This window comes from Grus americana, chromosome 18 (assembly GCF_028858705.1).
Source record: "Grus americana isolate bGruAme1 chromosome 18, bGruAme1.mat, whole genome shotgun sequence".
Lineage (NCBI taxonomy): Eukaryota > Metazoa > Chordata > Aves > Gruiformes > Gruidae > Grus > Grus americana.
This window is the reverse complement of record NC_072869.1, coordinates 1,344,778-1,361,843: the sequence shown is the minus strand read 5'-3', so window position 1 is coordinate 1,361,843 and position 17,066 is coordinate 1,344,778. Positions and strand designations below refer to the sequence as shown.

Sequence of the window (17,066 nt, the reverse complement as noted above, 5' to 3'; positions counted from 1 at the left end):
GGACAAGGGGGAATGGCCTGAAGCTGCAGGAGGGGAGATGGAGATGGGATGTGAGGCAGAAATCCTTCCCTGTGAGGGTGCTGAGGCCCTGGCACAGGGTGCCCAGAGAAGCTGTGGCTGCCCCTGGCTCCCTGGCAGTGTTCAAGGCCAGGTTGGATGGGGCTTTGGGCAAGCTGGGCTAGTGGAGGGTGTCCCTGCCCATGGCAGGGGTGGCACTGGGTGGGCTGGGAGGTCCCTTCAACCCACACCAGTCTGGGATTCTGTGACTCAGAAGCTTCATAAGGAAAAGGAACTTGAGCTCAAAAAGCACTTGAGGGGCTTGAAGCTGTTTGGATAGCATGCAAAGCTGCCTGCAGTCCTCACCCACTCTGCTTTAAGAAAGTGGTGCTCATGGTTTAAGAAAATTTAGTAGAGTGGAGGGAATGGGGTGGTGTGAGGTGCAAACTCAGTGAGAAGAATGAGTCAGAGGATGTTCCTATGGGCTGGGCTTTGTGAGGTATACATGGCTTAGGTCATCAGACGTTGACCTTCTCAGCTTCCTGTAATTCTAAAATCAACGATATCCCTATTTGGAAAATGAAACCCTGGTTTAAAAAAAAAAAAAAAAAAGGTGTGTAAAGGTGGGTGGAACTAGAAGTGAAACAGTCCTTCTGGCAAGAGCCCGGCTCCAGGCTGGAGAGCTGACATGTCGCATTCTTTTCCCAATCTCTGCAGCAACTTTCTACGAAAGCATGTTTTTCTAGGGTGTTGGTGGTTTTCTTTGGCTGCAGACCAGGGAAATAGGTCTAGGCTACATTGCGTTGTCCTTTTTATTGGCATTTCTGCTCTTCCCTCAGGACACGTATTATCTAAGTGCAGAAGAGTGCATCACAGCTGGAAACTTTCAGAACCAGCAGCCCAACATCTGTCGCCTCTCTCCAGATGGTCATTTTGGATCCAAGTTTGTCACAGTTGTGGCTACAGGTATAAACTGGCCTCTGCTTGCCCCGGCTCTCTCGGTTACATATGAATTATCTCTTGTTAATAGAAGAAGAATATGCAGCTCTGCCAGAAGAAGTCAGATGTCCTGGTCCCCATCTGTCCTATTTAACAAGGGTTTTGCCTTTTTTAGAAGTAGCTGTCAGACTTCTGTCTCTACTCTGTTAAGTTTTGTATCAACCAAAGGCTAATTGGGTCCTCCAGTTTTCATAGAGCTGTAGGATATAACATGAATTTTCAGCAGCAGGAGGTGTCTGCATACATAGATTTTTCTCTTGAACTCAGTTCAAGGTTGTTCCTCAGTTTTCCTTTTGCATTTTGCCCAGTTCTTTGTGCTATCTCTCTACAGTTACTTACCCCATCCCCTGCAGGAAACTTAATTGAGGCTCAGACCTGGAGCATCCACCTCTCTGATCCAGAAGGCATTTTTTGCCTGCAGCCAGGGGAATAACTGTTGCTCGCTTTTCTCTTTCAAATCTTTAAGCTCCAAATTCTCTTGCCTGAAAGCGGCAGTGCAGAACCACGACAATCCGGATCCTGAAAGTTACTCTGGCTGGTTCAGCATAAAGGAGGGACCTTTATTTCCCTTGTGTCGCTGTCAGGGAAACCCTTACGTAGGACGCTGTGCTCTTCCGTGCATGGAAACTTTATTTTTCTTTTTGTTGCCTGAATAAAACAGAAAAGTCTGCAAAATGCTTTGCTTTGTCACCTCTGATTTTAGCCTTTTTCACAGCAAGTCTCCAGAGGCACCGTGGAACCGTCTGCGTTGCCCAGGCTGCGAGGGGAGATGTTGGCATGTGCTGGGAGAGTTGTAGTGTTAGAAGTTCAATCTGCTGTTCTCCACAGGATGACACGTGTATTCATTTAAAAGTTCCCTGGAGCAGATACGCTGCGTTCTGGGTCTATTTAACACAATGAAAAAAAACGCTTGACTTCCAAACAGCATCCAATGTGAAAACTGAAAGTGTGATATTATATTGCCTCCTCTGAGCCGAGGTTTTGTAAGTGTTCCCGGAGCCCTTTTCAGTGAAAAAGCTCTCTTTCAGTTAACAGGCCCGTGCAATCAGACAGCTGCCTGTACATTCCAGACTGCTAAACGCATCCATCTTTCATTATAGATAGATGTGTATCTTGCTCTCTCTTTTTATTTATTTATGGGTTTGGTTTTTTTAAACAAGGTGTTTTACTGAGAATATGATGGCTAGCTTTGTTCAGGCCTTCCCCATCTCTTGGTCTATGTTAAATTTCTAGGAGTGTTTGTTCTGGAGCAGTGAGTGATTGAGGTTAGAGATCAAAGGGTAGAAAACGAATATTTCCTCTTTTCTGTTCCAGCAAATTTCATTCTCTTCTGTTAAATCAGCCCATCAGGTTTCTATTTAAACACTTGATTCCTTCCTTTTGTACCGTATAAATATATTTGGATAGTTTGCATCAACTTTGCCTTTAAATCTTCTACATGGATTAATTCCTATCCCCTCCTGAATTCCTAGGTTTGGAAATAGTAACGTTTTCCTACCATCTGTCTGTATCTTCTCTTTCCAGTTGTAGTCTAATGACACATGACCCGATGTTGCTTACATTATCCAAATTAAAGCACCAAGCATGTGATCTGTGAGTGAGCCAGGGTCTTAATTTCCACTTTCCATGTCAGATTTCCACCAAGCCATCCATTACAGGCTGAGAAAACACTTTTTCTTCTTATGCCTGACATTCCTGGTGACCGACCCTGAACCTGCAGCTCCTGGTTCCTTGGAAATGAAACAGGCTCACGGGAGCTGCGTGCCTGGGTTTTGTTTTGAAAGAGAGAAGATACCTGCAGGGCAGTGGGAGGGGGATGCTATCAGGAGCCTTCCAAAGGGGCAGCTTCACCTCCGTTAAGCTCCTGGCAGAACACTCTTGCTGTCGCTCCGGGGGTCTGTCCTGTTAGGCTAGCTGTGAAAATGTGTGTGTCACTAAAGAAACGCAGAATTTAGAGGGGATTCTTGCCTAGAAGTACGTCCCATTTTATCTCGCCAGTCTTCGTGCCACCGTGTTTAGTGTCGCTCTTCGAGTGGTGCCTCTCTGCGTTACACCGGGCAAACCACTCTCCTGTGGGATTTTTAACCGGCCTCTTCTCTTCCAGGTGGTCCCGACAACCAGGTCCACTTTGAGGGGTACCAGGTCTCCAATCAGTGCATGGCGCTGGTTCGAGATGAGTGTTTGTTGCCCTGCCGGGACGCACCGGAGCTGGGCTACGCCAAGGAGTCCAGCAGTGAGCAGTATGTGCCTGATGTCTTCTATAAGGTAAGGGCTGCCTGCCTGTGGGTGAGGGGAGCTGCAAAAACAGCTCTGCCGTGTGTCTGGAAATCGGTATGGCCAGCAGCTCAGGAAAGGATGTCTTTGAGGTCTGAACTATTTTCAGTAGTAACCGTTCACCACATGTCTGCAAAGTAATTGCATAAGCTCCACTTCCCCCTCGTAAACGTGCCGTTAGGGTTTCCAGCGCAGCAGTAGCCATTGGCTATCCAGCTTCTAAATGGGGTCTGCAGTGACCCACCGAGAGTCCATAGCAAGTGCTCTGAATTCCCTTCCTCTTCCGTATTTGTTGGCAGTGCTTGCCATGCTTCCTCTGCCGGTTTTAATCCCCAGCTGAGTTCAGCGTCCTCCCACTGCACAGCCGTACGATGTGCGCTAGCACAAGTGGGGCAGTGAAAACAGTGGGTTCCTTACCCGATGCCAGGGATGCGCTTGCGTACGACACGCTTACAGGTACCAACTGGGCAGCAGATGCAACAAAATACAGCATAGTTCTGCAGCGAGAGGAGAGACAGCCCTGTGCACGCTTCTCTGCAAGAGAAGGAAGGTGCAAAGGCTTTCAGAGCAAGGGCAGGACCGGGGTGCGCTCCGGGCTTTCCTCTCTAGTTCTGGGGTTACTGCCTGCACCCAGGGGCTGGTCTCAGGGCAGACAGTGAACTCCAAAAACTGGTCCTGAGGAGCACTGGGGGATATGATATGCAGATCCAAAATGCTCTTACTTGAAGTATCATGCAAGAGCACTGCTGGTAAGCTGTCTGCTGTCGTTTGCGGTACGGTTTGTTAGTGATGAATGGACTGTCATTATTCCCTTGACAGTTGTTTCTGGAGAACTTCAGCCCCCCTGTATCTGCAGGGCCGAGTTGGAAACTTGGGGACAGGATCTCTGCGGAGGCTAATAGCACTGCTTCTCAAACGTGTGTATGTTGGTGCCCCATGAGCAAGGACGGAGGAATTAATTAATGGCACTGCTTGCCAGCTAATTAGCCATCCATCACCCAAGTTAGTTATCTCATTCTTGTCTGTGTCTGATATTCGCAGCCCGCTCAGCCTGCAGCCCTCCTGCTGCCTGCATTAAAGCTGTCCGTTGCAGAGCATAGGATAAGCAAATCTACCTTCATTTGGGTCGACCGAAATGAGCATATTGTGCACCGGCAACAGGGACGGGCTGGTCAAAATGCTCTTGTACGCCCCGAACCCGAGACCAGGACATGCTGGCCTGGCTGAATTAGCCGGTGACATTCCGTCTTCCCCCTCCACCCCTTAACGCTGAGCTGCTGGCTTGTCTTGAAGATGAGGAACACCTCTTGGCTAAATTCAGTGCTTGAGAGGAAAGGTAGATGGAATCCGTGCCTTTTTCCTGAGCAGGCAGGCGGCGTGCTCTTAGGAGCTGATAAGCCAGGTCCGATTTAGATACAGCAGAGCTCGATTGTGCAAGGGTTGGCCCCAAATGCTAAGATGAGATCATCTCCTGGCGTGCTGCTGCAGTCCTGCTCCGGAGGAGCCCGTGCTGTGGCACAGTCGGGGTGCAGCCTTGCAGGAGGTCCTGTAGGTCTGTGTCCCACATGTGGGCCACCCTGGCTGTTTGGAGTAGCAGGAAGCCAGCGGGTGTTTCCAGAAGGTCTTCACTCCCATTCGTAATCTGAAGCAGGGAGATAAACAAAATGCTAACTGATGGCTCCAGTCTTCTGTGGAAATTTCCATGAACCACTGATTCACTGGGTCGGGCTGCAACTTATTTCATATGTTTTATAACTTCTATCCGTAATTGCCTTTTTCATGATGTGCTCAAGGAAGGCTTGAGGACTGCTCTGGCGGGTGTAATTGTCCTTCAGCCTTAAACGTGTTTGGCTGTAGGATCTCTTAATTTTTTTGGAATGTTCTTAAATCAATGGAAAGCTTAGTCACTCCTGGCTTTGAAAATCTTTGGGGTCTCATTAAATGTGCAAGGCTTGAGGTCAGAGACACTACCTCATAGTTACTGGGTTGGTGACAGCGATGGTGTCAAAACGTTGGTTAAACACAGGATGAGGAGCAGGAGTCCAGCGCTTGGCCTGGCCGCAGAGGACAGCTGTGTCGTGGTCCAGCACCCTGCTCCCCCTTTCTCTGCTGAAACCGCAGGAGCCGAGCAGCTCTGTCCCCGCTCCTCGGTGTGCAGGTTCCCCTCCGTGCTGCCCCCCCGCTAGCTTTGGGCAGAAAGCTGCGCTTTTGAGTAGTTGCTGCATTTTGTCTCGGACTGAGAAGCTACCACTGGTAGAGGGAAAAGTCCATATATATATTTCTCTGTAATATGTGAGAATCATTTGATAAGCCCTTTAGGATGAAAGGAGCTATACAAATTTATTCTAATCGGATGAGAACCGGAAGGCCAATGTTTGTGTTGTATGGATGTGTTTATGCATCCAGAGGCAAGGAGAAAATCTATCAAACTGTCATATCTGCCTACAGCAGGGTAGGGCAGTAGGTTCACCCTCGGCTTTGCGAGTAGGAAAGGGGCTGCTGTTCGCACCTCTAGCGAAGCGCGAGTCGACAACTGCACTTCGGTCACGTTGTTCAAAGAGGACGTCTTGAACCTCCACTCGCAGTAGGTGTGGTATTTTGGCAATGACCATTAAGAAATGCAGCTGGGTTGGTACTGCTGCAGGCGTAGGAAGGGTGTGAGGACCCGAGCTGCGGGCAGGAGAGCTGCGGGCAGGAGAGCTGCAGCAGCTTCGGAGACTTCACTGCACAGGCCACGAGGTGCCGGGAAAGAGCCATTTTTCCACGCTTTGCACCACGTTTTGTGTTTGCAGAGCGGGAGTGGGGGCCACCACGTCCCCTGGGGCTGCAGCTGCTCCTGCCTGAACGGGACTCTCCTTGATGGCCTGTCAGCATGGATGGGCTTTTCTTCCATGGAAATATGAACACCGATGGCACCAGCGTTGTCCTGCCTCAAGAGGCGAGGCGTTTTCCCTGAGCCTCTAGCCTTGTGATTTCTGTATTTCTTTACCATTCTCTTTATGTTGGCCACTAGCCCTGCTGCTTAGAGGAACCACCCCAGTGGAATTGGCAGTATGTGCTTTCTACATGTGGCCTTTGCTTTCCTGGCTCATGAAGGCTGGAGTTCTGCTCTAGCGTGAAAGTCGAGGGCTTTGGGGACCGCAAGTACAAGTTACTTTGCTCTGAGATGCCTCTCCAGGTAAGATTAGCCAGAAGGAAGAAAACATCCCCCTTCGCCTCCCGAGTTGTCTGTGAAGCGTCACAGCGCAGTGCTGTTTCCAATCCGAATGTTGCACAACCCACGCATGCTTCTTGGCAAGTTCAGTGCAACGAAACTCGTGAAGAAGTCGCTGTCGTCAAGACACAGACACACAAGTCGGGGTAAGCGCTCTCTTTGTGAGTAAAGACGACGATGTTGCAATGGCCACTTCACCCTGCTCCTCCCTGAGTGAGGGAAAGCCCATCTGAATGTTATACGAGCATTTTCTGTTCCGTCTTCTGCCTTCGAGCAGTCTCCTTTGTCCATCCAGTTCTAGAAAATAACCATATTGATTTTGCTTTCGCTAAGAATGTACCTTCCAAGCCATGGGTTGATTATTCTGAGCCGAAGTTACTTGCAGGGGGTGCTCAGCGCCCCAGCGGGGTGGAATCCCTCCGGTTGAGCTGCCCGCACCCCATGCCTGCTGCCTGCCTGCTCCCAGCTCCCTGCACTCGGTCTGCCAAGCCCGTACCTTGGCAGTGCTGCAGCATTGCCTATCTGCTCCCCGCAGAGCTGTGTGCTCCGCTCCACTGTTAACTTCATGGATGTCTCAACCTCCCGCCGAGTGGGGGAAAGAGATTGCTGTGTTTTACAGACCCTTGGAAACACTTGAATAATTGGATTTGGGGACTGGCTGGCTTTGTCTCTTATCACAGGTATTTGTGTCAGCTCAGTGCAAACATGAAGATGTCATCCTTGCGATAAATTGCATTTTACAGCTGCCTTTAACGTTCCCCCCCAGAGTTTCTTTGGGATGGTGTAAGACAAAATCCCTTTACAATGGCACCAGCGTTGTGAAAGAGCCCTTTGCCCCCGTAGAGTCCTGCGTGTGCTTTTTGCATTTACAACAGCTGAGATGGTGCCTGGGCCTTGGCTGGTCCCATCCGGCCCTGGGAGAGACCTGAGCCAGGGCTCTGCTTTTGTCAGAGCCGAACCTCTGAGCCAGGCTGTGCCCAGCGTGGCACACGCTGCTTCCGCCCGTTCCCTTTGAAATCCTCTTCCCAGGGAAAACACGATAGCCAGGCTGCGTGGAGACTTCTGCGGGGAGTTTTCATTAACGGCGAAGGACTTCCCCTGGCTGGCCTCCTACCAGCCGTTCGTGTTGGACTGGAAATGCCTTCTTAGCCTTAGATATCCCAGCTGCTCTGGGGAGGAGGATGTTTGATTAGCTCACGAGGAGTCTCCTGAGAAGGGTTTCAACTCTCACTGACCTATCGCTTGCTCTTAGAAAAGTCGCTTCATTTCCGTGCGTCAGCTGCTCTATCTGTGCAAGGAGGCAGGACTGCCCGGTAAAGCTCTTGGAAATCAGCAGAGGGAAGAGCTGGGCTTTATTGACACACAGAAAGAACAAACAGCTGCTCAGCTCCGCGGTACCTTCAGCAGAGCGAACCCGTGGGGAAGACTTAACGGCACGGGATGCTAACGGCTGACCAACCCTGGGACACGGAGCCGGAGCCTCCCTCCTGGCCGACAGCCACTGGGGCTCCTCGCTTGCTGCTCCCCTCACCCTCCTCTTGGAAATCTTGAAGCCACCCAGGAGCGTTTCCCCCTGCAGCCATCCTGCAGAGGTGTGCGACGCGGCCGGCTGCACTCACTGCGGATGCACCCATCCTTTTCCCTGTTTGACCTCATCCGTTCGCAGCCTTTGCCTCCAAACAGTGGTTGGAAAGGTTCTAATTGCAGCGCCTGATGCAATCTCCACTTTGCTGCTGTCTTTGGGGTGATTCATTGTCCAGATCCTCCAGGCCTTGCTGCTTGATTTTTGTCCAGGAGCCAAATACTCCCGCCTTTGTTAACCCCTTCCTGGCCTCCCTTTGGAGCGGTTGCCGCTGGGCGTTCATGGCTTTGGGGGTCTCGGTCTCCGGGGCTGCAGCAATAACGTGCTGAGAGGCGCTGCTGGGGCCAGGTTTGGGATGAAGATGTCTTTCTCCCAGCTTCACGTTTGTTAAGGCCTTTAAAACATAATTACCTAATAAAATGCCGCATGGGGGTTGGAGAATAGTGCCGGCATTGGGGGGGGGGGGCTTTTCTGTCTGGGGGAGGGGCAGGGTCAGGACACGTCCTCGACTCGGGGGGAGCGAGGTTCCAGTTTGGTAGTGACAGTCTAGTGCCTGGCTTGAAGGCCTCAGCAGCGTGACATTAAAAAGAAGGCATTTAACGTGGAAATCCCCAGAGGCGGAGATTAAAGCGAACAGGTGCTGGAAAAATGTTTCTGCATATTAGAACTTAATTAGATTTGAAAATGAATTCCAGATGGGCTAATTATGTGTGAGTTGTTGCAGGTTCTTTCTTGCAGGGGCAGGATTGTGTTTGGGAAGCTGATTCGGTCAGATTGGATTGGATTCCTGACTCTTGCGGTATCACCAAGATCTAGAAGCAGGTTAGCTTTCAGGGCCTGTGATCTCCCTGAAAAGGCTCCATGTCTCCTCCTGCTCCTGTCAGAGCCGGAGAGATCGGAGGCCACGAGCCACCGGGCTTGTTGCTGAAATAACCACAGGGCCAACAACCTGTCATGTTCAAGGAGAAAAGATCCTTATCGGAATTGCTTTTAAAAGGAGCTTCAAAGACTGGAAGGTAGATTTTTTTTTTGATTTTTTTTTTTTTTTTTTACAAAGGGAAGCGTTCCTAGGGACAGAGGATGCTCGGGGAGGGGGCTTTGTGGTAAGGGGGGCTGATGCCTGGAGGGGAGCAGCGTGCCGGAGCCTGCTCGGGCGATGTCCGTCTGGGTGTACCGGGAGAGCAGAGCGTGAGAGCGGGGTGCTGGCTGCCACACCGCATATTTGTGCTGTGTAAATACTAGCGTAACCGAGAAATGCTGATAGCGGGGGAGTGGTGTGCTCCGGGAGAAAATACCGCTCGGGAGAGGAGGGTGTCAGCCCTGGGCAGCAGCTCACCCCGACGCGCCGTGCTCGCTGCCTCGGCCCGAGGAACGTGGCTCAAAACCCCGCGGGGGGTCACGGTCTCTTGTCGAGCTCCCCCAAACCGCCGAGGTGTTGGGGTGATGGCTCTGCCGGCGTGCGGCGGCTCTGGGTCTGCCTCCGGCCGCTGGGACTTCTGAGAGCTCAGTAAACGTAAACTTTAATGTAAGGTCCCTGACTGGAAATTATGGGCGTATGATTTATATGGGGCTCAATGAATGATTTATAACATGTTAAGTGATGATTTAGGTAGAAAATACAACCCCCTCTTACAGAATCTTTAATGAAAAGTGTCAGTTCTCATGAATTTATTTCTGAAGCTGTGTTTGAACTCGGCATGTTTGACATAAATCACGTCTAATTGTCATTTTATGATTAATGAACATATGCTGGCCGTTTTTCTCCATAATTAAACTTTATGTTCAATTCGTCTGGCAAAGCAAAACAAGTTTACGCGTTGTGATATGCTGGCTCTTCAGGTCCATGTATGAGAAAGCGCCTGGATTTCCAATTCCCAAGCGAGAGTTGGACAAGAGGCTCGTGGCCAGTTTTGCAGAAAGTCGGGTTTGCCTTGGCTGAGAAAGCAGATGTGGCGCTGTCCCTCCCCTGTAAGACAGTACTGCTCCTTAAACGGCATTTACACCTCTCAAATCGTGCCAGGCGCGCTTCTCCGGTGGTGGGGAAGACCGAGGTGGTTTGTGACCACGCGCTCCCTCGACTGACCGGGAAGCAGCGGGCCCGGCTTGTGGAGTTAGAGAGATCTCTAGCCCCAAGGGCCTGCAGGGAATCGGGCAGCTCTGCAGCACCCACGTTCTCTTCTACGCCCTTAGTGAGCTGCAGAGCTGAGGATCCCCGGGCTCCTGCGTGGGCGTCTCCAGGGCAGGATCCCTTAGGCTTCACACCGCTTCCACACTGAGGAATAATAAGACTCTTTTTCTTTCAGGACATAGACAAGTTTGGCAACGAGATCACACAGCTGGCTCGCCCGCTCCCGGTTGAGTACCTAATCATAGATGTGAGTATTCGTTGCACTTGTTTGCTTGCAGCAGGAGGTGGTCGGGGTGGAGTGAAGTTCTTAACGCACCTCTAAAATTCCCATCAGAGGTGATTCGTAGGACAGATTTTCTTTCTTTCTTCCTTTTCCTTCTGCTGCCGGGCATTTCTAGTGCAGAGGTTGGTGTGCTCTGGGGTAACTGCAGTGCTCCTTGGGGTCGGTGTGGTGCCAGGGAACACACTTGCTTCCTGGGAAGGCACTGCCTGGTGTCTGATCACGGCTCCGATCTGGCACGTAGCCATGCAGCGGGGAATGCAGCCGGCCCCACAGATGCATGTGCCGGGCACTACCTCACAGGGAGCTAATTAGAGAGCTCCAGTTGTCTGTCTCTTAGCAGCAATTAAGAATCCAGTTCCTTTTAGTGACTCAGCAGACCAGGTTGGTTGTACAGAAATGCCTTTTCTTGGGGGAGGGAGTTCACACCACAGCACAGCTTGGCTGGAGCAGGGCTGCTGCCTGCGAGCGCTGCCAGGCGCTGGGGCACGGCTCTGCCCTTTGGCTTGAAAGGAAACTGTGACGGTGTGGAAGGCAGGAAAGCAAATAATTCAGATGACAGATGATATTGCTGGAGTTAGAGGCGGTGCCAATAACAATTAAATCCACCTGGAGCAATTGGTCTGGTCCAGCTGCCCCTGGCACAGGCAGTGTCCCGCGGGCGCAGGGGAGCTGGCAGCCGGGAGGCTTCCCCTAGTTTGTCCTTCCCCATTTACTATCTGCCGTGTGTATCGCTTATCAGAGCGGCACTCGGGCTGCGCTGGGACGTGTGACTCGCACAGAGAAATGTCGTGCCCGGGAACAAGGGGCCCATTGTGTGGGGCCCTCGGACGCCCCGTGCCAGGCGGCAGCGCTGGAGCATATTTATTACTCAAGTAGTAAAGGCATCTGTTTCCTGGCTACCTGGGGTGTAATTAAGATGAAAACAGATTGATGGAACATGCATTTAGGAGCAGTCTGGAAAGCTGCATTTCTGAAGCATCTTGTTTTGTCTCTTTTTTTAAAAAACGAAAAGGCGTTATCCCAGTTATTACTGTCCTGGCAGGTATTTCTGCGTCTCTGCTTACAAAGGGCCTCGCCGACAGGGCCCAGCAGTCAGTACCTGACACCAAAGCTTCAAAGCCCCCAGAATCGGGACTGGTTTAAATGTCAGTAGCTGGCCCAAACGCTGGCTTGTGAGTTCAGTAATGTGGGCGCAATGTTGATGTCCCCGTTCCCCGTCCCTTTGGCACAGGGTGCAGGGAGGAGGCAGGGTCAGCGCACCCAGAGCATGGGCTGACTCTGTTCCATGACGTGCGAAGGTGTTTTCTTGGCACCCGTTCCAGCCCCGCGTGGAGCAGCACGGTCCCCTGGCTACCCCATGGTGTTACGGTGACCCCCAGGGTGACACCCCCAGGGTGACACCCCCAGGAGCAGCTGCATGCCGGTGACCTTTGCAGAGAGGGATGCTCGCCACAGCATCGTGCTGTGCTTATCAGGACCGAGCTCAGTACACCTCCCTCCAGCTTCATTAGAAACGATTGCCAGGAGCTAAGGGGCGTGCTGATTGGAATATCGCTTTGACTGTTAAAAGCCGTCAGCAGGTCCCTGCTGTAATTGCCTCGCTGTCTTCCTGGCTGAGCTTCTAATGTGTTGCCGTGGCTGCTGTCGCCTACCAGGAGCCTTGCTTCCCATATCTCACTTGCCTCTCCTGCTGTCAGCGCTCTGATCGTCCTTTCTTGGATTTTTAGATTACTACAACTTTTCCCAAGGATCCAGTCTACACTTTTTCTATTTCTCAAAATCCATTCCCCATCGAGAACCGTGATGTGCTGGGAGAAACTCAGGTAAGGAGTGATTCGTACCGAAGCTGCGTTTAATACAGATATGTCATCTGCCTCCCTTGCACGTAGGAATATCTGCAAAGGGACGGCGGCGGTTGTGCCCTTAAATCACCCCTTCGCAGTTCAGTCCAGTGCTTGCCAAGCACCTTCCTGCGCGGAGCAGCATCTGCGTGCCGCTCAGCCGGTTGGACGCCTGCTCGGCGATGGGGCTGGGGCTCCTCCAAAGAGATCGGGGGGCTCCAGCCCCACGGTGACAGCACAGGACCCGCTTCTCCCTGCCAACAGGAGTGGGACAAGGGTTGTTGCTTCAGCTCTGAGAGCACTGACTTCTCTTCCTGGACTGATTTTTAAAACGCAGAGACCTTTCCCTGCAAGAGGCCCATGGCGTTGAGCAGAGGCAGCTGCCTGACAGCTCGAGGCTCTTGCTGGGTGTTGCCAGCGCACAGAAGGCTCGAGCTGCTTTAAAGCAGCAACAGCTCGTTCCTCTAAGGAGGCCGTGCCAAAGATGTCAAAGATTTCTTCCAAAAGGCATCAGGGGAGAAGGGTCACTGCCCGTTGTGGCTCTGTCAGCAGAGCGGGAGAGGTCGGCCTCCGGTCGCATCTCCTGCGCCCGGGATCAGGTCTGTGTGCTGGGGGTGGTCAGGTGCTCGGATAGGGGAGCAAGCGTGGGCCCCAGGATCCTTTTATCTGGAATTTGTTAGCTGCAACAACTCGGTCAGGCAGCCTGGGATCTGATTTTGGGAGGCTCTCTGCACAACGCAGCCAATGCCCAAAAGAGATGGGAATGTTACAGTGTCTGTTAGTGGATCCAAATAGAAAAATAAAGTTGTCACGTGGGGGAGAAGTGACCTCTCTTTATTACTTTCCCCTCTCTCTAGGACTTCCACAGCTTGGCCACATACCTGTCCCAAAATACTTCCTCCGTTTTCCTAGACATCATTTCCGATTTCCATCTGCTCCTCTTCCTGGTCACGAACGAGGTCATGCCTCTGCGGGTACGTAACGGGGAGGAAAGGATCGTGTCCCAGCCCCGGGCATGTCCCCCGGCTGGGTGTCTGTGCAGGGCAGGCAGTGCAGCCAGCCCCACACTGCTGCTTCCAGGCTGAGCTTTGGTGGAAGGTTTAAAAAGTGAAACCAAAGCCCCCGACTAGGCCAAGAGCTCTGAACATGCAGCGCAGAGCAGTGAGGGGGTGGTGGTTTGTTAGCACGGTTGCAGACCAAACAGAGCCAACTTGGCCGCAGCTCTGAGAGCTGGAAACATTTTTAAAAATATCTCAGAATCAGAAATTCTCTGTAACAACGATAACGAGATCAGAGCCCCCAAATTTCAGTGAGGCCAACGACTGCCTGGCTGTGTAGCTCTGCCTCTCTTGGCCGGGCACCGGGAACTTGGCGGCTGCCCAGGCCGCTGGTTCACATCTGCACCGCCGGACCTTCCCGGTGTAAGCAGCACGCCAGCAAAAAGGGCCATGTGTTTGCCAGAGGCTTCAGGGCGCCGAGGTCTGCGCATGTGCAGGCCAGCCAGGCTGGCCCTGGGCAGCTGGAGATCAGGCCGGGGCTGTGTGCGGGGCCAGGGCCGGGTGCCGGCGTGCTCCGGCACGGCAGGTTTGCACCCCCAGGAGTCCGGCTCAGCCTGCGGCGCCGGCACGTTGTCCCGCACAGGGCAGGGCAGTGGTCGGCTGCAGCCTGCTTAGGTGATCATCACCTCCTCCAGGCTGAGGGAGAGGAGGGATTTGGGTTTGAGGGGTATGTCTGAACGCTACGGGGAGCAGAAGGGATAAGCTGCATCTTGCTCCCTGCCCGTGAACCTCACTGGGACACCCCAGAGGGCTTTTTAGAAAGGGGTGGCAGCTCTGACTCGCAGCTCTGGTGGAGGAGGGCAGGGAGGCACGTCCCTGGCCGTAGCTCCAGCCTGGGCACCGGAGGAGTGTCCAATGCTGATTTCTCTCTTATGGTTTCCAGGACAGCATCAGCTTGTTGCTGGAAGCCGTGAGGACCAAGAACGAGGAGCTTGCACAGACCTGGAAAAAGTCAGAGCAGTGGGCCACCATCGAGCAGCTCTGCAGTAAGAAAGGGGGTCCCTGTGGGAGGGGGTCCCGCGTCCCTCGGGGCAGGGCTGGGAGCTGGCCGGTGGCCGTGCAGCGCTGCTCTCAAGCTGCCCCAGAGGCTCGGGCGGGAGGAAAGCGGTTCCTTGGTCCCAAACAATCCCCACCGCACTAAGCGGAGAGCGGGGCTGGGCTGGGGGGCTGCGGGGTGGGATCTGCAGCGCTGAGTTGGGGGGGTGCTGAGATCTGCCCCCACCTGGGAGCCTCCCCAGGGTGCCAGCGGCTCCTGCCTGGGTTGGGACAGGAAACTTGCTCTGGGTTTAGGCAAGGGGATCTGCCCGTTCCCAGCACGTTCCCCCTGCTCTGACTGGGCTCTTCCTCTCGCAGGCACAGTCGGTGTCCAGATCTCAGGACTACAGGAGTACGGTGCCATGGGCGGCTCGACGCACGCCGTGTCGGCAGCCATGTGGGCCTGCCAGCACTGCACCTTCATGAACCAGCCGGGCACGGACCACTGCGAGATGTGCAGCCTGCCCCGGACCTAACCACGCCGGTGTGGCGGCAGACTCCAATACAGAGCAAACCCTCGAGCAGCAGGAGTGGTGCTTGTCCCTTCCCCGCCCTCCCTTCCGCTTCCCCCCCATCAGGGCCCTGGGGTGCGGAGCTGGGCCGAGGGTGGCTCCAGCCCCCCCAGTTACTCCTTGCTCCCTTTTGGGGCAGCCCTATAGTCGCAGCAGGAACCGGGTGCCCCGACTTTATCTTGACACTGGCCCCTGGCCTGGGAACCCAATGCTTAACCTCAGCCTTCGCCCAGCGGGGCCGGGCTGTCCCCCCCCCACCTTCAGCTGCTGTCTGGGCAAGCGCTGGGGGCTCGGGGGGGCTGCAGCCAGCCAGGGCCCCTCCCTGCCTGCCTGCTTGCCTGCCCAAAGCAGCAGAGGTGACGGGGAGGCCGCAGCATCTCCCTGCCCACAGCTTTGCTCCCCTTCCCCTGCGGGTCGCTGCCGCCAGCCCTGGGTGCCTACAGCTTTTGCTGAGCGGCCGAGGAAGAGCGAGCAGACGAGCGTTCGCAGTGCTGGGCCAGACGGCAGCTCTGCCAGGCTGGGCCCCGCGTGCTGGCAGCGCTCCCGGAGCAGGACAGGCCCCCCCTTGGCACCGGGCAAGGGGTGACCGTGTGCCAGCTCTTGGCTTGGCACCGCTCCCGCAGCACGCACAGCACTGAGCCGCGCTCACTCCCTCTCGTGCAGCAGAGACGTTTCGGCACCCGACGGTGTGCGCTGGGGCTGGCATGTGTGCGGCTGCCAGCTGAGTGCCCGTCCTGCCCGTTCACCGCGGGGGCTGCGGGAGGGGTGTCCCCCCTCACTATGTGCCGTGTCACCCCGCAGAGAGCGGTTTGGCTCCTGGGGAAGGTGCGAGGCTGTGCAGGGGGAGCTGCCTTACTCGGGCATCCACCTCCCCTCCTGTGTGCTGTGGTGCTGCGAGGGAGCCAGCTGGGGCCTGTTGGGGCTGGGCAGGGGACAGGCAGCTGCTCACGGTGTCCCAGGGGCTCGGCCCTCCTCTTGCGGGGCCGCTGACCCCCTGCCTGGCACTGCCACTTGAATCCCCAGGGCACCAGTTCCGGCACTGCCCTGTGCCCTCCTCATAGGAGGGAGTAAGGCCTCATCCTGCACCAGAACAGCATCACCCCTGCCTTCTCCAGCTGGGCAGTGGGGCAGGCAGGGACCCTCTTTGCACATCGCGGGGCGGGCAGGGACCCTCGGCACCCCCGTGCCTGACAGCTTTTCCTGCCCCTCGCTGCTGCCGGCGAGCGCCCGCCCAGGGTCTGCCGAAGGCTTCATCCCACCGGTGTTACCAGAGTGGTCGCCCAGCCCCACCGCGGGGTTCACGGGCTGCGGTTTGCTTTTTCCCCTCAGTTTGTTGGTGTTTGGGGTTGCAGCGGTGTGCAGTGCCTGCACCGGACTGACCCGGGCGCTGGGTCTGCAAGTAATGTTGAATAAAAGCACCTGAAACGAGAGCCAGCGCCATGCCTCCTGCGCTCTGTTCCCGGGGGGAGCTGCACCGTGCCGGGGTTGGGACCGGGATGATGCTGCGGCCCACCACCGGACACTCGGTGTCCCATCCCCTGCCCGCGGCTCTGCCGTGGCCGGGCGGTCTGTTTGCAATCAGCGCCGGAGCTGCGTGCGGCCGGGCCCCGCGCCAGACCAGCGCGTTGAAAAGGGAAGGCGGGAGCCGTGTGGAGCCAAAGCCAGAGGAGCCGAGCCCGGCGAGCGGTTGCCTCGTCCGCACCGGCCGGGACCTCAGTGCAGGTAGGAGGCAGAAAGGGCTCCGGTAGCACCGGGTGCCACGTGCTCAGCCCTCGGGGACGCGACACCCCGCAGCCACCCAGCCTCGGGGTCCCTGTCCCGATGGGGACACGGTGTCTCCCTTCTGCCTGTGGACGGGGGCCGCGACCCTTCTCGCCACGCTCTCCCCTGGCAGCGCCATGTCGCGGCTTCTCCCCCTCCTGCTCCTCGCGGCTCTGGGCTGTGCTGCCAAGCTGAAGCGGCGGCCACCGGCGTGGAACGACAGAGCAGACGGTAACCCCCCGCCGCTCGGGACCCCCTCCCTGCTGGGCAGAGACTGTCGGCGCTCGGGTACGGGCAGGGCCAGAGCTTCCCTGCCTGGGGGCAGGCAGCTGCCCGGGGGTGCGGGGCCGGAGGTCCTGCCCGCAGCCGGTCTCCCGGGGCC

General features: G+C 55.0%; 1 protein-coding gene across 1 annotated transcript in view; it reads left to right on the top strand.

Moving 5' to 3' along the window:
* NPLOC4 (NPL4 homolog, ubiquitin recognition factor) overlaps nucleotides 1-16,353 on the top strand; it is a 30,506-nt gene extending 14,153 nt beyond the window's left edge. Inside the window, exons 11-17 of the mRNA XM_054846301.1 lie at nucleotides 837-963; nucleotides 3,101-3,261; nucleotides 10,370-10,441; nucleotides 12,205-12,300; nucleotides 13,176-13,292; nucleotides 14,260-14,362; nucleotides 14,730-16,353. Coding sequence (XP_054702276.1) covers nucleotides 837-963; nucleotides 3,101-3,261; nucleotides 10,370-10,441; nucleotides 12,205-12,300; nucleotides 13,176-13,292; nucleotides 14,260-14,362; nucleotides 14,730-14,887 — 834 coding nt within the window. The 3' untranslated portion in view covers nucleotides 14,888-16,353. The remainder of the gene's footprint in view (nucleotides 1-836; nucleotides 964-3,100; nucleotides 3,262-10,369; nucleotides 10,442-12,204; nucleotides 12,301-13,175; nucleotides 13,293-14,259; nucleotides 14,363-14,729) is intronic.
* Nucleotides 16,354-17,066: the final 713 nt, after the last annotated feature.